General features: G+C 42.4%; 2 protein-coding genes across 2 annotated transcripts in view; one reads left to right on the top strand and one right to left on the bottom strand.

Annotated features, from left to right (window-relative positions):
• Positions 1-11,719, top strand: part of LOC148371358 (AT-rich interactive domain-containing protein 1A-like) — a 64,919-nt gene extending 53,200 nt beyond the window's left edge. The window contains exons 10-20 of the mRNA XM_088329381.1: positions 251-348; positions 440-649; positions 723-927; positions 2,365-2,497; positions 4,057-4,229; positions 4,301-4,430; positions 4,510-4,629; positions 6,287-6,383; positions 6,468-7,287; positions 8,032-8,162; positions 8,834-11,719. Coding sequence (XP_088185507.1) covers positions 251-348; positions 440-649; positions 723-927; positions 2,365-2,497; positions 4,057-4,229; positions 4,301-4,430; positions 4,510-4,629; positions 6,287-6,383; positions 6,468-7,287; positions 8,032-8,162; positions 8,834-10,621 — 3,905 coding nt within the window. The 3' untranslated portion in view covers positions 10,622-11,719. The remainder of the gene's footprint in view (positions 1-250; positions 349-439; positions 650-722; positions 928-2,364; positions 2,498-4,056; positions 4,230-4,300; positions 4,431-4,509; positions 4,630-6,286; positions 6,384-6,467; positions 7,288-8,031; positions 8,163-8,833) is intronic.
• A 2,952-nt stretch (positions 11,720-14,671) lies between these two features.
• LOC148371357 (uncharacterized) lies at positions 14,672-16,764 on the bottom strand. Its single transcript, XM_088327845.1, has 3 exons — positions 16,621-16,764; positions 16,492-16,553; positions 14,672-15,476 (listed from the first exon to the last, which is right to left on the bottom strand). The coding sequence occupies exons 1-3, from the start codon at positions 16,641-16,643 to the stop codon at positions 14,749-14,751; spliced, it is 813 nt and encodes a 270-aa protein (XP_088183971.1). The 5' UTR covers positions 16,644-16,764; the 3' UTR covers positions 14,672-14,748.
• Positions 16,765-22,475: the final 5,711 nt, after the last annotated feature.

Raw genomic sequence — 22,475 nt, 5'->3', positions numbered from 1 at the left:
GCATGTGATGTTTTCTTTTAATAGCACTGGAGAAATTGGAAACTTGAAAATCCTTAAAAGTTACCAGCATTCTCTACAAAGTGTTGTACAAGCTCCGGCATTAAAAAAAGAAGTAAATAAGTATAATCAAAAATAATAATAATACGAGAAAGGCGCTGTTACTCTTGAATGGGATATTTATTTATTTATTCCTGTCTTTTCATCTGATTTTGATCTTTGAAATGATGGTAATCTCATTTTTGTCGCTTAGGAATGGGTCCTGGTTCAGATTTTGGCATGGACAAAATTAACCAGGCCCAGAAAATGAACAACAAGGTTGACGGGACCCCTAAAACGGAATCTAAAAAGGTGGGTGAAAACCTTCTAACATTGACATCGTGTGAACACCCTGTGTTTTATTAATTTATTTTCTTGACGTTTGCTCTTTGGTTAACTGTAGAAGTCGAGCTCTTCGACTATAACCAATGAGAAGATAACTCGCCTCTATGAGCTTGGCCCAGAGCCTGAGAGGAAAATGTGGGTTGACCGTTACCTGGCCTTCGCCGAAGAAAAAGCCATGGGCATGAACAACCTCCCAGCTGTGGGGCGCAAGCCTCTTGACTTGTTCCGACTCTATGTATCTGTCAAGGAGATTGGAGGCCTCACCCAGGTATGCCGTTAATTTTTCGCAGTGTTTCAAGGAACATATTTGAACTGCAACTTCTTTATTGTAACCCACCCAGGTAAACAAGAACAAGAAATGGCGGGAGCTCGCCACCAACCTCAATGTGGGCACTTCAAGTAGCGCGGCCAGTTCCCTCAAAAAGCAGTACATCCAGTGCTTGTACGCTTTCGAGTGCAAGATCGAGCGTGGCGAAGAGCCGCCCCCAGACTTTTTTAATACAGACACAAAAAAAAACCAGCCTAAGATCCAGCCACCCAGTCCTGGTATGTACTTGAACGGCATTATGCACGTTCTTTAAAAGCTTGGGAAAAAAAATTAAATGAATGACTTTCTGTGTTTTGGACATTATTAGGCTAAAACCAATCCGGTGTAGGTGAAATGTATGCTCAAGAGTTATTCAGGATTTTGTCTGACTATTCAAACATGTTCCCTGGAATCCAACGACACAAAATCTCATTTCCATATTGAAAACCTATGCTAGAGTGGAGGCTTACCTTGACACAGAGCAGAAAATAGAATAAACCCAAGTGTTAAGATGTTTTTATTTTTTTTTTGTTTCTTCTACTGGATTGCTTTATTCTGATATTTAACACATTGAAAGCAAACAGAATCAACCCCTTAACATTCTTGTTCAAGTCGCCTAAAATCCCAAACCAAGACGTACCCAAATTAAATTGAATGCTGTTCTTCTACCGTTTGGAGAGTATGGATGGTTTTGGTTTTTACTTTGATTCCCGGATGCATATAGGGGGACAGCCCCCCGTAAGGGGGAAATAGTTGTGGCTTATGGTATCGGCTGCAAACCATTGTTGCTTTTTACATGCACGGATCAGCAAGACGACGACAAAAATATGTCCAGCAATACACAGAGGCATGCTCTGTTCAAAATGTAATTTTTACTCAGGATGTGTCCACTTCCTGTTCATTTTTGCTGTTGCTACCATTATTGGGCAGTGTTGCTTATATCAAATCAACAACTCAATATTTGGACCTGCATGTATACTTAAAATGTTACATTGTAGGGAGGACTTACTGTGTATCAGGATGCTTGTCAGCTGGTACTGGATACAATGAAGGAAGCGAGTAGGGTGGGGGTTTTGCATTCGCCGCCTGATTGGTGCTTGGCCCAGGGCTACAAAGGAAACACTCCCTGGAGATTAGTTCTGAGCCAGAAATGATGAATGGAGAGGCGCGTGGGGGGGAAGGGGTTGAGGTGGGGATGGGGGATGCTCGAGTGTGTAAAAGTCACACATTTTCTCTGACTCTGCCTTCCCCCACACCTCCTCCTCCCTCCTTTCCTCCCTTGCAGAAGGGAAATCCCTGCCGGGGGGAGTGCATGAGGGGGGGGGAGGTTGGTGTGAGCGAGCCGCAATGGTGACGTGAGACATTGTGAATAAGCGTAACCTGGCAGTGACCCCAGCATGCATGCGTGTGTGTGCGTATGCGCTGCGATTTAATGAATGGGAATCCGTGAGTCATCAGACTCGAGTCCTGGGCAGGAGCACGATACCGTCTCTCACACTCTAACACAATCCATCAAAGGGCATCATGCGCACATGCAAGCAAGCGTCCCTGTCTTGACAGCCAGCTGGCCATTTGTCATTGTCGGAGATAAAGCTGTTTTTATAAGAGCTTCCACTTGTTAAAAATCAAGTCTATTTTTGACATGCAGTTAAAAAGTGTGTTCCTATTTTTTGCAGCCGGTTCTGGATCGCTCCAAGGGCCCCAGACTCCTCAATCCACCAGTAGTTCAATGGCGGAGGGGGGAGAACTGAAGCCTCCCACCCCAGCTTCCACCCCGCACACACAAATGCCTCCAATGCCTGGTGCCAGGTACGACACATTCACTTGACTGATTCCTCCATTTGTAGGAAAAATGCGTTTGTAATACCGATATTATAAGGCGCATGTAAAAAATTCTGGCCAATTTGGTGCACTTTCTAGTCCAGAAAATTTGGTAAATGTTGATTTGTGTCACAATTTGACTCATTCCCATGGCACTGTATAATAGGGGCAAAACACATGGATTCCAGTGTAAAACTTATTCCAAATGTGGCTTTAAAACAGATATGTGTCTACAGCAAAGTCACAAAAAAACAAACCATTCACAACAGTTGGGAATCTAACATTTTTAACTACTGATGTTTGTCATTTTTCACTGTTTTAATAACCAATGCTCGTTTTTCAGACCATGCATTCAATTTCAAATAAGTTTGTGTGTCAGGTATCTGACATTTTTGGTGCTGCTTGGCCACATCAAAATTACACTTGTTGATGGAAACACACATTTACTCTAATTCATACATCCTACAGCGATCGCTAAGCCACGTGTATCACAAGCGGAGCACATGGTACGTCCGAAACAACAGTGAACAACTCTTTAGTCCCAATTCCTGATAGCATAGTCCTAATCATTTCTTCCTTATCATGCAAATTTGCCACAAAAGACTGTAGAAAAGGTTCTCGATTATCATATGCAGAGTTCTATTCATGGCATCGAGATGTCCAAAGACGCTAACCTTGTAAGGCTGGATGCAAAACGCTGGTCATCTATGAGGAAGTCATCACCCCAGTACCAACTACACATTTTTTCCCTTCTTACAGACTTTCATGAGTTTTAGATATGTCAAATTACTCTTATTTCTTGGTGCATCTAAAGATATAAAAGAAGACTATAGGTTTATAACCTATGACAGGATGAATTTTTGAAGCGTGTCCAGGTTTCTATTTCATGGTACTGTACCAAATTAACATGTCGGGGAGGAGCTACATGTCATGCTGGGAGGCTGATAAGGTGCTGTGTTTTAAGGAATCAGTTGAAATTGCAACCAACTGATTTTCCCAGCATGTTACTGTGAATGTCGGCGTTAATACGGGGGTGAGCTATAAAGGTGTTCATTTTGATGGTTGATTTTACATATAATAACAGTAATGAGTCGGGGATAATTTCTAAGACTTCATCCGAAAAGGGCTTTCAATCTTAGGCGATGTGAGATGTGGGTTTAAGCCCATTCTCTGACAGGGAATTTAAGTCTTAAGCCGTCCGTCTACATTACAAGTTCCCCAGACACATCGTCGAACCATTTTGGTACAAAACATTGTACAAGTGTTTGGATCACATGTGCATTGCTTGTTATACAACTATTGCCGACCTAAATCGGCAGCCAAAGGCTGTCGCTCGCCTCACATTCTGATTGGCTCAAAACAAGCGCGGTCGGATGTATGAATTAGCATTTTAAAATAACATTGCAGCGAGTCAAAAAATTCAATCGATCACACTTGTATTTGAAGTTAGGATATATTGAAGTGCCAATTTTTTTAACCTATTGTGACTGTAATCAATATAGTATGCATAAAACGGTATTTGAAACGTATATATTTTTCTTTCTTAGGAGTAGCATCAATTTGCATGACCCTTTTGCTGACGGCAGTGACCCAGCCTTCTCCCGAAGGAACGCCATGACCCCCAACTCTCAGAATTACCAACCTGGAATGGGGGGCCCTGAAATGATTGGTCGAATGGGTCCATATGAGTCCAAGGACCCCTTTGGTGGAATGAGGAAAGGTAATTGCACCAACCAATTTCGGTTAATCTTATGCTAAAAAGGAAACTAAGCGAGCTTTTTTTTTTTTAAGCTGGGGAACAATTCATGCCATCCGGTCCTAACAGTGGGATGGGAGAACAGTATAACAGAGGAGCGCCGGGACCAATGGGAAACCTGCCAATGGGCCAGAGACAGCAATATCCTTATGGATATGACCGCAGGTAAAAGTCTAATTACGTAGATGGATTTGAGGCGCAATCATGTTCTCAGGTGGTATTAAACAACAAAATAAACATACAGGCAAGAGTCAGGCATTGGGCCTGATGGCAGCATGGGACCCGGGACAGCTCAGCCCAACATGATGCCTTCAGGAGCTGATGCAGGGATGTACTCGCCCAGCCGACTGCCGCCCCAACAACGGTAGTAACTGATCTGTGTGCACATATAATGTTAACTTTAATGTTTTTTATGCTAGAACTGATTTCCAACTTTTTTTATCAAAGCAAATTATCCAATTTAATGTACCGTATTTTCCGCACTATAAGGCGCACCATGTTATAAGGCGCACCTTCAATGAATGATATATTTTTAAACTTTTTCCATACATAAGGCGCACCCCATTACAAGGCGCTATAAGTGCATGCTGGTTTAAGATCAGGTAATTGTGCAATTTTGTAATTGTAATCCTGTGCAGTCCTTCGAGACATTTTTGTGATTAAGGGCATAAACAAATGTGACCTAACTTGACTTGGCTACAGTAGAGGATGTAGTTACGTTATGCAACCGTTAGATGGTGCTGCGCTAAAGGAAATGTCAACAAAACAGTCAGATAGGTCAGTCAAACTTTATTAATAGATAACAAACAAGCTTTCCACAACTCCATTCACTCCCAAAATGAATAAACAGCCGTTTTACTATTTTCTCTGAGGTAAAGCATTTTCGTGACACATCTTTGAACAACAGCAAGGCATAACATTTTACTTTTCCTCCATTTAGTCAACACGCAAAAAAACTTCTGATACTGTTATGGTAAATTAAACGTTACTGCAATCGCAATATAGTGACACTCGTAATGTGCAAAAACAACAAGTGCAAAACAATAACAGTAAAGCAATAACATAATAACTGTAAAATGTAAAACGTTGTAGTGGGTTTTACATAATTCACCCATGGAACCATTGTTCAGTTAGCGAGTTCCTAGGGGGACTCTTAATTCTGCCGGCTCGAGCCACTGTCGTGTTTTGGTTTGTTTTGTAAGTTTCGATTGCAAGTTTAAATGTCATTAAAGCAGCTTTCGTTGGCACCTTTGTTTGACACTCCGCCTACGACTCCCGTCTCTGCCCGCTACAACGTGAACACACACCAAGTAGGACCACCTCTGAATTCTTTATTGTTAAGTTCCCGTGCCAGCGCTGTTGCCTTCATTCGAATAGTTATTGTACGTTCAACAACCCAGTGCTTTTCTTGCGTTTGTATCTTTCAGGACTAAATTTCTGTTTTCTCTATTCCTTAACATTTGTAGTTGGCACTCTTACTAAAGAAATAGTGTGATAATGTGTTGAATAGTATGCCTTTTTGTATGTCATCTGTATCACTAGTGGTCTAGTGGTTAGATTTAGACACTCACTGCTGCAACCTTCGATACCCGTTGTGTACAGTGTTTTGCTATTTCTGTCACGGGCATTTTTCGACTGATCAATCATCGCACTAAAATATACCATTGTATTAAATGCGCAAGTTATACACTAATGAATACGGAAATCTTACAATTACTGTGCACCTTTAAGTCCAGTGCGCCTTGTATAAATGAAAAGTATGTGACAAAGAAATTCTTTTTGGGGTGTGCCTTTTAACTCAGTGTGTAATGTAGTGTGGAAAATACTGTACATTTATTTAAAAAATAAAGTATTGAACACTTGTTAATTATTCCACAAAGCTGATGTGCATACAGCTTTATAAGTGACTGTAAACAGTGTTGACCTGCTTTTAAAAGATTAGAAAGTTTTATCAATAAACTACTCAATTTTGTCCCTAATAATTGCAATAAAAATGTGTCAATAAATGTGTGGGTTCCTAGGCATGATACCTACGCTAACCAGTACCCCGCTCAAGGAGCGCCCCCTGGTGGCCCATATCCTAATCAACAACCTGGAATGTATGCACAGCAACAACCGGTAAGGACGTGTACATATTTTGACTTGGATTGTAAAACAAATAAGGTTACGTTGTCGTAAGACAAGATGCCTGATTTTCAACAGAATTACAAGCGTCCTGTCGATGGCAGCTATGGCCCCCCTGCTAAGCGGCATGAGGGGGATATGTACAACGTCCCGTACAGCGGTCAGCAAGCCCCGGGACCTCAATCATCTAGTTCCCAGGGACAGCAGGACATGTATAATCAGTACAATGCCTACCCCGGGGGAGAACGTAGGCCCCCGGGTCCACAGAACCAGTTCCCCTTTCCGTTCGGTCGGGACCGCGGACCCTCATCAAGCGGGCCCAATTCCCAGTCGCCGATGCCTCCACAGATGATGGCCAGCTCCATGCCCTCGGGACCAGACGGTCCGCAGGGGCCTATGTGGCAAGGCCGCAACGAAATGGGCTACCCAAACTATCACAACCGCCAAGGGCCTCCGGGCCCCGGTCAGGCCCCCGGCTATCACGCAATGAACCGTTCGGAGGACATGATGCCGTCGGATCAGCGAATGAACCACGATGGCCCGTGGCCCGGCCATGTCAACCAGCGCCAACCGCCTTTCGGACCCGGCGGCTCCGGCCCCCCGATGGCGAGACCTTTGCCGTCGACTTATCAGACGTCACAGAACCATATTCCTCAGGTGTCCAGTCCGACCCCCATGCCGCGGACCATGGAGAGCAGGACGTCACCGAGCAAGTCCCCCTACATGCATCCGGGAATCAAAGTGCAAAAAGCCGGACCCCCGGTGCCCGCCTCTCACATCGGACAGGCGCCTGTTCAGCAGCCAATGATGCGGCGAGATGTGGGCTTTCCACCGGGTTCCGTAGAATGCTCCCAACCACATCTTAAGCCACGAAGACGGTTGACCATGAAGGACATAGGTATGAAATGCCAACTCGCACTGTCCTAATGCATAAACCATTGTTAGCGGGTCAATTTTGAAGTTGATTCAATTATACGGAAAATAAACACAGGAATAACGTCAGTTCAGACAAATCCATAAATAAACCACTCTATTTTTAGGGACAGGCAAGAAAATGACCATTTAAAATCAAGTGAACATTTTTATCCCTGTCAGCAGTAAGACACTAGAAAAAAAGTATGTTTTTTTCATATGTACATTGAACTTCGCCAACTGCAACAGTTGGGAATCAAACCAGTATAACGACAGACGTATTTTTTGTTTTTGTTTGGCGTTTTACAAACTGACGCTTGTTTTTCAGACTGCATGAATTTAATTTCACATAAGTTTGTCAGGCACGGTCTGGCATAACGCCGAACTCTTTTATAACGAAATATAAGCGTATAAAATGTACATCACAACGTTATTGGCGGCAACAACCGCCTCACTCTATTGGAAAAACGTTTCTGGCAACAATATTTGAAAATGGAATTCATCATCGACTATTTCAATTACTGATTTTTGTCGACGACGTCGACTAATTGTTGCAGCCAGTTTTGATGAAACAGAGTATTAAGCGCAATGAAAAAGCATGAGATGACAACTCAGCCATTTAAAGTTTGTAAATTGGTTTGTAAAAGCGAAAGAAACATGCTTGTACATTTTTATTTCACGGCAAACTGTGCAAACCTTTGAGCTGTCTTTGCTTCTGTTGACTTGACAGGCACGCCTGAAGCATGGCGCGTTATGATGTCTCTAAAATCAGGGTTACTAGCGGAGAGCACCTGGGCCTTGGACACGATCAACATTTTACTCTATGATGACAACAGCATTACCACATTTAACCTATGCCAGGTACGTCCTGTAAACCAGTGGTCTGAAACCTGTTCTGTACAATGTGCCGTTTGAATGTCTGACGAAATTCTCGCAGGCTACCCCAATAATATGAGTATTAAGAATGACAACAATAAGCCTAAATTTACTGTGTAATCACTAGACTACTAGGTCTTTCGATGACATAGTAAAAGACATTCGATTTTATCTCATTACACAATTTACTCACGGTACACATTGTACAATGTTGTTTTGGCTGAACTCTTTCCCATAAACGCTCCATTACAATGTTGTACAAGATAGCACTGTGTGTAAAAATAGTGTGATGATGAGGTAAAATCTACTGCCTCTTTCTTTGTCATTCAAATTCCTGATGTTTAGGATTTGATGCTCTTATTGCTGCGATCAGGGTTTGATTCCCGTTGCATCCAGTCCCGAGTGAGTCACTTCTCAAAATGAAAAATGTGTGTGTGTTTACACAAATACAGTATAAGCAAAACATAAGGAGACTTTTTTTTCTGGATGTGGAACCTGGCAACAAATGACCCATTGCCCGGTACAGTCTGTGAAGCAGTGGTTGCTAAACACTGTGGTAAACTGATGATTCTCAAAACACTACATTAAGTGAGACTCAAAGATGGCCATCAAAGTTTTTGATTGCAACTTTTTTTTTCTTCCTTTGAATTTGGCAGCTTCCTGGCTTCCTGGAGCTCGTGGTGGAGTATTTCCGACGGTGCCTGATCGAAATCTTTGGCATCTTGAAGGAGTACGAAGTGGGAGATCCCGGACAACGCACTCTCCTCGACCCCAACGCCGCCGAAGATTCGGACAACGATATGCCGATGCCCGAAGAAGAGGCAGTCGACACGGACGACGAGGAGGACGACGAGGATGAGCCAGATGTCGCCAGGGTGCAGGTGAAAGAGGAGAAGGAGGATGAGGCAGATGAGAAGTCCCAGCGAGATGAGGACGAAAGCGAGGAGAAGCCCAAGGTCAAAGAACTTGCTACCTCAGGGTCATCCCAGGACCCCAACGTGGAAAAGCCCAAGCAGGCTAGTAAGTTCGACAAGCTCCCTATCAAGGTGGTGCGCAAGAAGAACCCCTTCCACGGCAGCCACGCGTCCAAGCTCGGCCAGCGGCAGAGCTTCGACAGCGGCCTCGTCCACTGGAGCGTCGGCGGTGGCGACATCACCGAACACATCCAGACGCATTTCGAGAGCCGCGTCGAACGCCTCAAGGCCCGCAAGCGTTCGCTCAAGGAGAGCAGACAGGAGACTTTACGCTCCGAGGTCTCCGGATCCAGGGTTCTGCAGTTACCGCCGGCCGGGGGCGCGCCAGTGACGGCCACCATTGACGACGTCCTCTCGGCGCGACCGGGCTCGGTGACCGAGGAGGCGGTGCGAGGCGGCGCGGAGGAGCAGAAGGAGAACGGCAAATATTTGTTCAGCATCAACCCCGAGCTGCGGAGCCGGCGCAACGTGAAGATCCTGGAGGACGAGCCTCACAGCAAAGACGAAACGCCGCTCAGTACGCTAGCCGACTGGCAGGACTCTCTGGCGCGACGCTGTATTTGTGTTTCCAACATCGTTCGCAGCCTCTCCTTCGTGCCGGGAAACGACCAAGAGATGTCCAAGCACCCGGGCCTGCTCCTGCTGCTGGGTCGCCTGGTTCTGCTGCACCACCGGCACCCGGAACGCAAGCAGGCGCCGGTCACCTACGAGAAGGAGGACGAGGAGGACGAGGGCGTGAGCTGCGAGCGCGACGAGTGGTGGTGGGATTGCCTGGAGGTGCTGCGGGAGAACTGCCTGGTGACTTTAGCCAACATCTCGGGCCAGCTAGACCTCTCTGTGTACTCCGAGAGTATTTGCCTGCCGCTCCTGGACGGCTTGCTCCACTGGGCCGTGTGCCCCTCGGCAGAGGCTCTGGACCCCTTCCCTACGCTGGGCCCGCACGGTTCGCTGTCGCCGCAGAGACTGGTCCTGGAGACCTTGAGCAAGCTGAGCATCCAGGACAACAACGTGGACCTGATATTGGCCACGCCGCCCTTCAGCCGCCTGGAGAAACTGTACGGCGCCCTGGTGCGGCTGGTGGGCGAGCGCAAGGTGGCGGTTTGCCGGGAGATGGCGGTGGTGTTGCTGGCCAACCTGGCACACGGCGACAGCCTGGCGGCGCGCGCTATCGGCGTGCAGAAGGGAAGCGTGGGGAACCTGCTTGGCTTCTTGGAGGACAGCTTGGCCGCCACGCAGTACCAGCAGAGTCAGAGCACGCTGATGCAGATGCAGGCGCACTTTGAGCCCACCAGCGTGGACATGATGCGCCGGGCGGCACGGGCCCTGCACGCCCTGGCCCGGCTGGAGGAGAACCACTCTGAGTTCACGCTGTACGAATCGCGGCTCCTGGACGTTTCCGTTTCGCCGCTCATGAACTCTGCCGTCTCGCAGGTCATCTGCGACGTTCTCTTCCTGGTGGGACAGTCATGACCACCGTGGAGGTCCTCCTTTCGTTCGGGATCCCAACTTTTTTGCGGGCAGAACGTTTCGACTGCCCTCTTGTTTTAATTTATGCAAAAACACCTCGGATTCCACTGTCTTTTTCCCCTCTACGGCGAAAAGGAAGGAATACCATGAAGTAGAAAGGTAACCTGCAGGAGGTGAACGGGGCCCCTCTCACCCCAGCCCACGCTTTGGCCGAAAACGTTTTTTTTTTCTTTTTTGGATCAAAATAAAAAAATGTTCCTAAAAAATAATTGTAACCAAAGTTGCTGTCTCGTTTACAGTCAGTTTTGGGGATGCTTGCTTTCGCCCCCGAGGACTCGGGATTGCTGTAATACTCAGCCCTGTCCCCAACACACACAGGAACCACATTGGGGGGGACGAACACGTGTGCTCTCCTGTGCAGTAGATTGTAGGACCCCCCCTGTACTTTACACCTTCAAAGAAAGTGTCGACATACTGTAATATTGCTGTTTCACACTGAGATAAGCCGACTCGGCAGCAAACTGTAGTTTTTATGTGGAAAGCGACGACGATGACGGCTACCGATTCTCCTAACCCCAACCCCACAAAGTAAGGTGAACCTACAACACCCCGACCTCTTCTCTTTTTGTCCCTTGATTGTATGACTCGTACTAGGACTGGTCCTCGGCGCTAGACCCAAGCAGACCTACCCGGCTACGCTGTATATATACCATGTTGTACATGAATTACGCACCTATTTTATTTTTTGTTCTCAAAGCCGTCGCTTCACCGTTTTTAAAAAATACCACTTAACACACACAAGACATTCAGACTGTCTGGTGCGGCTGTAGAGAATATACAACATAAAATCTTGTCTGAGTAACAACTAGACCTTGAAGAAAAACGTTATATTTTTTTTTTCCAGTGATGCGAATTCTGCATATTTGTATTTCAGATGATGTAGCTAAAAACTTGTAAATTCCCCCCTCTCTCCAACACCTTATTTTTTCTTCCCTCCAAGACTCCCTGCCTTTTTTTTTGCTCAATGAATATCATTTATTCAGTATCAAATCTTTATACTATATGTTCCACGTGTTAAGAATAAATGTACATTAAATCTTGCTAAGAGCTCTGCTTGTGATTTATTCAATGGTGCAGTCATTTTCAGCCTTTCATCAAGAAGGGAAAAACATTAGTGCACTCTTAGGGCCAGCAACAAGAATATTCGACATATTATTCGGTATCCTTGATTTTTAAATTAATAGTGTATTCAAATGAGCCTCTGCCGTCAAGTTTAAATTTTTGAACAAATGTTGCATTTGTCACTCTAATCACTGTGCAATATGGTTACCATCCACTAGTTGGCAGCAGTACATTGTTATCTAGGTTCAATAAACTGGAGATTTAGTCAACTTCTTGAGTGTCTGGTGAGGCACAGACAACATTAAAAATAAATAAACCTACATGTAAGCATCTTTTGATTGGCAGAACTGAAAAGCAATGTATTATTTGCAGAAAAAAAAGTTGTCCTACCTTAAAGTTGGGGTGCGGCTTTTAAAATACCACAGGCTGCAATCATGACTAAACCAGGAGATGGCAACAGACTAACACATAATTTGAGTGCAAGTACATGGGATTTCTTTGACCCCCTCGGATAAACTTATGTTTTGGGGTTTATTCCTTCCTGGAAGGGCTGATTAAAAGTAGACGATGCAATGGAAAATAAATATAAAAGGGCTTTGATTTTAAACCACTTAAAGACACTTCAAACTACGCACCTCACCTTCAACTTAAATTGAGCTGTTGATTTTGAAAAGTCAAAGCGATTAAAAAATACTGGGTTTGCTTTGCAATTAACTATTAGGGCTTAGGTGTGCACTGGCCATCATGCTAGAGCAGGGGTCGGGAACCTTTTTGACTCAAAGAGCCATAAAAGCAAAATATATTAATTTTATTTTGGGAAAGAGCCATATATTATGAGACAAATTTACTATAATGCTAAACACGCGCCCCAGACAAAAACTTAGTCTTCAGCACATTTATTTTTGATGATTTGATAAAAATTATGAAAAGAGAATAATGCCAGAGCCCCTGTCCCAAAATCAACAAACATACCACTTTAAACTTGTCTCTTTCTTGCAATTACTCAAGATCGGTTAAACTCCTTTTGACCCTTTTTTTTCATACATATTGGTTTCAAAACCAGATGTAAGCAGTTATTTTGTAAAAACGTCACAACATTCTACAAAAAGGGAGCCTGATGTGCTTATCTATGGTGCAGACGGCGTAGGGCGAGAGATGGGAGGGAGTGCTTGCACTTTTTGCATAGCTCCACCCATCCCTCCCACTCACCCAATCAACAAACTTTAAGTTCTCTTCCGGTGTTTTGGCGTATTTACAGTGTGTTCTGTGGATTCATCATAAAGGTATCTGAACACTGAAGACAGATAATATAGTGAGGTTTTATATAACGGATTCTTTAGCGATGTACAGCCAGAACGAGTTTTTTTTTTTTTTTCGTGTGACACCTTGACTGTAAATTGTAGTGACAAACGTGCCCTATATATTCTGCCAAGCACTGCATTGAAATCAGCTTTGGTATGGCTTTGTGTGTACCTGAACAGGATTAGTAGCTTACGTTTTGGACGAGATGGAGAAAATTAGCATGCAATCAAATTTGTCTCCGAGCCACAGGTACTCATAGAAAGAGCCATAGGTTCCCGACCCCTGTGCTAGAGAATTGCATGCCTCACTCTGCATAGGAATGGAATATACTATTTGTATTGAAATTATTTAAAACATAGGTAAAATAAATTTTAACATGACCAAAAATTAACTGGAAGGAGCAGATGCTTGTTGAATTCAAGCTGTACTTGCCCAAGACACACCACAGGAAGTAGTGCCCCTACAACCCTGATGGTGAAGGAATCACCGGCTTCTGTCCACATTTTACTGTTTAGAGCAATAAATACTTGTTGCCCTTGCAAATAATTCCAAATGATTGTGCTTCAAGCAGTAATTCAATCTTGTGAAAATGGTCATCTACAATGCCATGTTAAAAAATGGCTTATTTTATATTTGAATTACAATGTATACTTGGAACATTTAATAAACAAAATTTAAGACATTTGGTCAGACTTAATTCCCACGAGAAAGGTGATATAGACATTACTTACAGGAAAATAGTTTACAAAATAACTGATTCAAAAATGCTACATATTTGATCACTTTTCTTATAGACCCAACCATTCGTATAAGTTTTGATATTTTAATTCTCATAACGGTTCATTTTGGCTATTTTAAAGTGCAATATTGTTTAGGGTGTCTAACCTTTAAGTTTAGAATAGACCTTGTCATTGTTACAAAATGGGTTGGCCATTGTGACAATGAAATTGGGCGTGGCACTTAGTTTCACATTTGACAGTGAGGATAAAGAAAAAGGAACAAAAGTTATAATTTACACAAGAAATGTGGGGTGTATTTGAATTGTACAAGTGCTTTAGCCAGAGGGTTAGGGGTCTTTTTGAAGGTTCACAATTAAGTGATTAATACAAATCTTAATTTTTGCACCCCTTAAACTGCATTTGTATGGCAATCTTGTTTTCTCCCCCACTGCTTTTTGTGCTGACTGGATAGCATACACTGATATTTATTTTTTTTTTTATTAAACAGCCTGAACATGAGCGCTTTTATTGCATCAAAGCTTAACATGTTCATTACTTAAATGTTAAATTGACCTGGTTAAAGTACAAACTTTCCCTTTTTAATAGTTACATTAGACAATTGCAAATGGTTATTAATATCGCCGTTTGGTAAACCATGTAAAATGATTGAGAGTTAAGATTAGTACAGTAGGATATATGCAACCTAAAATCTAGTTTTTGCTTTGTCTTTAGTGTATTGCCGCTTTCAGGCTACAGTAACAAAAGCCCCGGGAACAGGCATGAAATCACTGTTTTGCAAGTTCTTATACCGTAGTGTTAAGATAACAGATCAGGAATTTTGGGGGGCATTATTGCACTGTAGTCAAGTTAATATTTTAAAACTTCAGCTGCAAAAATACAAAAGAAACAATTGTAAATATGTACCACTTTATTTTCAAAATAACTAAAATGGCAAATCCAACCAATTGACTGCTGGAAACATTATGGTCAGGATCTAAAATGGACTTTGGCCCACTTTGTATCTGAACTAGCATCAGACTTGAGTTTACGGTCATTTTGCTCTTTAAGGCGTCTGATGGGAAATCCCCCGAACTGGACGGGGATCATTTGCACATCAGTGGGAGAGTAGTGGCGACCTTCCAGCGATGAACCCCCAGTCATGTGTTGCCATTTACTTTGAAACCCCATTTTGCTGTGGGTTCTTCTATGATGGATTTTTGGTTTCTCCCCGATCAGAACCCTGGTGGCTGTTCCATCCGCCGACGTCTGCATGTTGGCGGAAAATTTGCGCTTGCCATAACTTGGCAAGAACAAGCCGGACGATTTTCCGTAGGGATGGTGGCCTCTGTTAAAGTTCTTGAAGCCTCCATTCAGGTTCTCATGTCCTGCATGTTGCTCGACTTTTGGGTTGAAGGTGCGTGGCTTAAATCTGCCCATTGAGCCCGAACTGGCAATGGCGGTGGAGAGGACAGCCTGTCTAGGAACTGATTGTGCTGCAGATCCGGGGCGGCGGCGGTGGACTACTTTGAGTGACGAGTAGCCACCGTGAGGTGAAGACACTTTGGGTCGCTGGTAGCCATTTGCAGATTGTCTGGCATTACTGCCGCTTTGGGCCAAGGCTTGAATGTGGGGGGCTTGTCTGAATCGATTCTGGGGCGAGTCGCTCGTGCCATAGTCTTCATCTTGCACGAAGCCAACATAAGTTTTGCCTTGGACTAAAAGTGGGGGGGGAAAAAAAAAGTTACTGTTAAGCAGCCAGAAATTCCAAAGGCATGGCCAGAAGGGCTACTTAAAATCTCAAGGCAGCCGCTCAGAACCACAGTACAATGGTGATATACTAGCAAGCAGGGTGGCCACACCTCAGTGGTGCCATTGCTGCTATGCCTCAAGTCCATGCTTAAGGCCCTGGTGGCATTCAACTCTTAGGCAAGTGAACAGGTTGGTAGTAACAAGTAAGGTTTACTCGTTTAAGTTTTAGGCCATTGGAGACCTGGGAGTATTTAAAACTTTTTACTTGAGTTAATGTGAAGAAACTTGTCTAACTCCGTTACATTGAATGAGTTACTAAACCCCTCTTCAAAAATGTCCCCTTCCCTCTCTTGGCATCTGAGCTAGCTATGCAACCTGAGCCCTGCTGGCAAAACAGTGTGATCTGCCATTTCCGCTCCCTCTAGATGAGAATCAGCGAGTCAAATTAATGCTATACTCTCGCCCGCCAAGTCAAAAAATCACATGAGTTAATACATTTCTCATAATTCCCATCAATAGTATTTGTAGCAATTTTCTTACCACCAGGTGGCGCCAAATACCGTCATTTTTAAAGCCCACGGTGTGTAATAGTTGACCACTAGATGGTACTGTTTAACGCGAACGAAATCCAGTGCCACAGCAAGCAACAATGAGGCCACTTGGTAAAAGCATGCAAATTTCGCAACACCTATGATTCTATGGTATAACAATTTACTCTGGTATGAGTTAATTTATGCATAGGATTTGAAACAACATTTTATCACTAGGAGACACTCCATTGGACACAATCCCTTTAAGAAATGATATTTCTAAAACAAGCAGGCAAGTTTCTCACGTAGCTGACTTTGCCATCAGTGTGGAGCGCTCAATTAAAAATGCAAAACTTACACCATCATTAAAAGGGAGCAAATGGACTAGTCTACATTTTACTCTTAAACACTTAAACGAAGAAGTACAAAATATAGTTCTGATTTTGCTCACCTTCTTGAGAAGTCCATAAACAGTGAACATGCTCTGCTCCAAGGAAGTAAATGAGCAAAACCCTGCAACAAAACACCACACAGACTCAAACACAGTATCGTTTTTATCGTATTTGGAAAAAGAACTTACCCCAAATAAACTCCACGAGCCATTTTAAGTTTCCTGCCTGGGTCAAGGCAACCGTGGCCCTCGAATACAGGCTAAGCTCGTCTGCACCGTTAAATCTTGTATGAACGAATCGCTTTTAAACGCACCGTTGCGTCCTAACGAAGGTAATTGCGGCCAGGTGTGTCAGATATTCACTTTAACCAGCAGAGGGCACACTTCCTCAGACAAAACTGATGGGAAAGAGTCGGTGGGGCATATATTATTGGGCTGCATACATGTTTAGGGGGAGGAAATGAAGAAAGGGCTGGTGGAAGGAGGAATAATGGATTTATCGAACAGTGGGCCTCAACGGAGGATGAATTTACGTTTTCGAAATAGTGCGCGGCTTTTCAACAGGATTTGAGAAGGGAAGGTTGGCGATAGAGGGCAGTGGTGCACCAAGGAGATAGATACCGACCGCTGTTGAACTTCAAGAAAAAGAACAAGAATAAGAGCCAGCAGAGGGCGCGAATTTCCCATTGCTGTTGGGTGGCCTTGAGGACAACAACAAGAAGAAGAATTTAGCACCTGTTTTGACGCGCCATGAAACTTTAATGTCATGTAAGTTATTAAAGTGTTTTTTACCATTTTTGAGCCCCAAAATATTTTTGTTTCATTAAGAGAATCTCAAACACACCGTCTGTCGAAGTTGTACAACAATACATTTTTACGTTATTTTTTTTACAGCTTAAATTGACATTTGTGATCACGGTGACCCGATCGATAACGCAATGTATTCATTTTGGTTAATATTTCTGCTTTTATTTTTAGGTTTTTAAACCTGTTGTCAGAGTTTTCTTGAAAAAAGTAAATACTTAAAGGGACACTGTGTAATATTGGTGCCTCCTTGTGGTACACTAAAAAACATTCATCCAGTAAAAACAAACACCAGACTAAAAATACAAGAGTTATCATAACATTATTATTTTTATAAAATGGTATAGGTGGAGGAATGTATTTCGTTTACTTACTGAAAGCCATCACTCCATGTTTGTCTCTCATCTTTCTGCTACACTGTGCGGTGTATCACTGTCCATCGTTTCTAGCAGACAACACAGTGCCATCTAGTGCTCAAGCACGGCGTCACTCTTCCTGACAAACATGGTGGCGACTCCGAGGTAGGGATTCAAATATATATTACATTTTCAGGTCAATGATTTTTTTTTTTACATAAAAATGAAAATTGGTATGATAGTTCATGAATTTTTGCCTCAAATTCAAATCGATGTTTTTCTTTTTTTGTAAAATAACAAAATAATGATTAGAATCAGTAAAGTGACGTGTAAGATTTTCACTCTATTAGATTTATATTACTATTTATTTTTTCGCAGGGCAGTCTTAAAAACGTTATCAAATAAAACAGGTTATTTAATAATCTGTGCTACCTCGTGAGCCGATAATTAAAAAATGAAAAGACAAAAAATAGCCATCTGCCACCACCTATTGATGCGGATGAATTTTACAATTATTTGCCTGCTCACTCTAAGAAACAGGGCCAGTCCAAGCCTTCATGGGGCCCTAAGCAAAATAAATTCGGGGGCCCTCTATTACTTGATCATTTGCATACTTAATGGTACTTGTTCCATGTTGTACTCTTTCATTACAAATACAATTCAAATAGAAGATGTGAGATGTTTCTGTGGGAGTGAGATTGAAATCCACAGTGAATAAGGCCACAGAAGCAGACAACAGATTTAAAATTTTGCAGAAAAAATATTTCAAATTCATATTTAAGGGTTTTTTCTGGTTTATATTCTGAAATGGTACAAAATTCAATCAGAAGAGCAGCCTGGGGTTGAAAATGTCAAAGATATAGTACAAAGTGGGATACTGATAGTCAGCTATGCTGTCTAAAAGTTAGATGAAAAAAAAAAAATCATTTACTGCAAACACAATCTCCTTTATTATTTGTCTTTTAATCTCAAACAAATACTTAAGTAGATATATAAATATACAAGAGTACCTGAAACAAGGTCAAATATAAGGCTTTTGTTTTAAACGGACTGACACAACAAACGTGGAAAAAAACGTATTTTTTAATGGATCTAAGACAAGATCAAACACATTCTTAGATAATTATGCAAATGTGTAGAAGTGCCCTTATTTGACAGTATATGTCAATAATCATCACTCACACACACAAAAAATATATACCAGTATATGTAAGTTAACCGCTCTTTTTGCCCTCCTTGTGGTCAGTTCGCTTATGTCTTGGTAAGAAAGAAAATAGATTGAATAATTGCATGCATTTTCTGCAAAGATGAAATTCGAAAATTTCCTGCGGCACACCAGACTAGGTCTCACGGCACACCAGGTTGAAAAATACGGAGTTATTAATGATGACATCATCTGTATTTATTTTTTATTTGAAAAAAGAAAAATGGGAGGCTTTAGAACTGTTTTTGGTTTTTTTGATATTTGTTTCTAGGCGTTCCCAAAAGTGCCACATTTGGAGACGACCAGTTGGCAGCTCTAAAAACTCTGCAACCGTGCATTTTACTTTGGCCAATTTTTAGCATACATGAGTTTTAAATGTTTGACTTCTCTTTCCAGAAGCCAAATAACTAATTGTGCACACATGCGTGTGATTTCCGCACGTAAAAATGGATCACGAGTTTCACTACTCACGTTTATTCTGGGCTCTGATTTGAATACACATTGTATATGGGCATATATTTATGTTGGGAATTTCATTGGCTAACCGATGTGTCTATCAACATTTGAATCAGTCGCTACTGGCTGAAGATTTTCAAAGCCAAAGCAGGTCATGTCCATTTTCTCAATACAGGCCTAATGCAGGCTAAGGACTGTGAAAAAAAAAATTGCAATTGGTTGAAAGTGGTGTCAATCTAAAGGTCAGAGACTACGGAAATTATTGGAAATCCTCTCAAGAGTTTCTTTACTTTTAAAAGGGAATTATGGGGAGAAACCAATGGCTTACAATAAGGACCTATGAACGATGCAGAAATGCATTTAGGTGGATTTTCAATTTATTTTTCTGCATTATGGTGTTTTTTGGAGTCAATATTTAACGGTTGGATTCACTGGACTCTCGTGAATGTAACCAAACCATGTTTTTGTATAATCCTGTCATGAGTTGAATTTCACAGCACTTTTGGGTGAGATATACTAGCTTAATCGTTTTCGTGTAGCTTGTTTGAAACTGCTGGTGATGTATCTCTGATGAATACATTTTGAATATCTTGAATGCCAAGAGTTTACACTTTCCAATGATCCGTGACATATTTTAGTGACCGGTGACATCGTAAAGACGCGTCTTCGCTTTTCAACAGTCTGACGTTTTTGAATGGGTTTTAAACAAGCTTTTGGGTGTTGGGGGTGTGGGGCTGTGAGTTAAAGGGGACGCGTTCTTATTTTGTCTCGAACTGACCGATAACGGATAATGGATAATGAATAACGAAGATAGAACAATAACCCTTAAAAATTCCCCCCCCCCCCCCCGTTAATAAATAAAAATATTGGGAAAGAAATTCCTTCCTGTTCCCATGCATCTAATGACTGGATTTAGTGTTGTGTGTTACATCAAAGACACAATTTCCTGGAACAGGAAATAACACTGGCCCACACTAGTGTCGCTCATTTTTTCCCCCGTTTTTACAGTCTAAATCCGTTCCTTTTCACTTGTGAGATGCTCAATGTTATGTTTTCGTTTGATTTGATATCTTGTATTTTTTTTCCCAGACTTTGTACAGATCCTGGTGTTTAGATGCCTTAAAAACTGGAAAAATCAGAATTAAGGTCACTAGAAAGCTGTTTCCAAATAATGTCACTTGTTAGTTAGCAAGTTTATAGGATTATAGACACAAAAATACAAGAAAATAAAACATAAGTCTTTTGTTTTAATACCTACTTAGTTAGCAAATAGCCATCAACTCATTTGAACTCGGGGGCCACATGGTAGAAAAAGGGAATGGGGGTGGGGTCGGGGGCAAAGAGAGAGACAAGTGGAAGAGAAAAAGGAAGACACAAAGTAGGAACAAAAGAAAGAGCGTAAGAAAGATACTCAGAGAGAGAAAGATTAAGAGAGGGAGAAAGAAAAAAAGAAAGAGAAAAATATAAAAAGGGAGAGGAAAAAAGAAAGACAAAGAAGGAGACAGAGAGAAAAAAGGGAATAAGAGAATTAAAGAAATTATGATGGAAATAAAAGAGAGAGAGAGCAAGAGAGACTAAGAGAAAAACAAGTGGGAGAGAAAAAGAGAGAGAGAGAGAAAAAGAGAGAAAGACTAAGAAGGAACAAAAGAGAGAGAACTATATTAAGAGAGAGTGAGAAAATGGGAAAGAAAGGGAGAAAGAAAGCCAAAGAAAGAGAAAGTGATAAAAATTGAATAATTGAATTAAAGAAATTAAGAGAGAGATAAAAGCAAAAGACAGAGACAAAGCTAGAAGAGAGAGGGAGAAAGAAAAAATGGAAAGAAGAAAAAGAGACAGTGAAAGATAAAAGAGAGAAAGATGGGATAAAGAGAGCGAGACGGAAAGGGAAAAAGCCGAAGAGCGAAAGACTATAGAGCAATTCAGTTACTAACTTGGTTCCTTTTTGGAAGAAGTGGCGAGTAACTACTAGTGATTACTTCTTTAAAGTAACGCGCCCAACACTGCTCCTGGGTGAAGTGTGAAGCGCATTGTAAAGCGCTTCGTAGGTCCTCAGTGACGGGTTAAAGTGCAGTTTAAATGCAGTCCGTTTCCCTTGAAAAAGAGGAATGAGCAGCACGCAGCAATTTTATTGCGCTTGTCTTGAAAACGAGTGGCTCTTGTTGGTGCGCTATTGTCTTTCCCTGACGCGCCGCTCGATCACAGGCCCAGCTATCGACGCGCGAAACCCCTCGTCGAGTATTCCGCTGTTTTCTTGTAACTTCTTTAAAATAGGTCGAGGCCATCCGCCGTCAAAAACACACTCGATACTTTTGGAAATTCTACTAATTTTTACTATGTTACCTGACTGCCCTTCTGTACAGTACTCAGAGCTACGATGGTTTACCTACTACTACTACTGCACATCTATATAATTTTGTACATTATAGGATCCTCTTAATGGCTTGTTTCGCAGTCCTCTGCACTATTGTACAGGATCCCTTTCAAATACTACAATTCAGATTCAGATTCAGATTCAGATCTACTTTATTGTCATTCTAGTACACGTGTATACAGAACGAAATGTCGATGCATCTGACCCCCACAGTTTCCTTGAATGTACAGATATAAATAAAGTTGTATTGTATTTTGGCTACGTATAGTATTTTACCATAGTGCCGATAGTGCAAGAAGAGTAGCTAACCAGATGTGCAAAATGGGCAGTCAGGTTAACAAGTCAGGTACACAGTAACATTAACACTGTATCAATAACGCTGTAATTACAATAGTGCAGAGAGCAATGTGCAAGGAGTGGCAAGCTATAAAAAACTGCCAGTAGTGCAAAAAGTCAGATTAGCAGCCGTTTAGATTTAAGTTAACTATATGTTAGATTGACCATTTAACAGTCTAATGGCCAGGGGGACTAGACTATTGCGGAGCCTGGTGGTCCTGCACCGCACACTGCAGTACCTCTTCCCAGAGGCTAGCAGAGTGAACAGTCCATGATGGGGGTGAGAGGGGTCCCCGGTAATGTTCTTAGCATGGGATAGGCAGCGCTTCTGGCCAATGTCCTGAATGGAGGGAAGTGTAGTCCCGATTATTTTCTCTGCTGTCCTCGTTACCCTCCTCACACTACCCCAGTCGGTAGCGCTGCAGCCTCCACACCACACAGAGATACAGCTGGTCAGGATACCTCTATGGTGCCCCTGTAGAATGTGATGAGGGAGGGTGGGGGCAGGTGGGCTCTG

The sequence above is a fragment of the Urocampus carinirostris genome, chromosome 2 (assembly GCF_059441175.1).
Source record: "Urocampus carinirostris isolate Australia breed hairy pipefish chromosome 2, RoL_Ucar_1.0, whole genome shotgun sequence".
NCBI classification, from domain to species: Eukaryota; Metazoa; Chordata; class Actinopteri; order Syngnathiformes; family Syngnathidae; genus Urocampus; species Urocampus carinirostris.
Note: the sequence above shows the minus strand (reverse complement) of the source record. Positions and strands in the feature narration are given on the sequence as shown.

What these genes read in the sequence shown, in the direction of transcription:
- LOC148371357 (XM_088327845.1), bottom strand. Translation starts at nt 16,643, where the DNA reads ATGGCTCGTGGAGTTTATTTGGG. An exon ending in GCTCGTGGAGTTTATTTGGG is followed by an intron (nt 16,554 to 16,620) that starts GTAAGTTCTTTT and finishes GTTTTGTTGCAG; the next exon opens with GGTTTTGCTCATTTACTTCC. An exon ending in TTTATGGACTTCTCAAGAAG is followed by an intron (nt 15,477 to 16,491) that starts GTGAGCAAAATC and finishes CCCCACTTTTAG; the next exon opens with TCCAAGGCAAAACTTATGTT.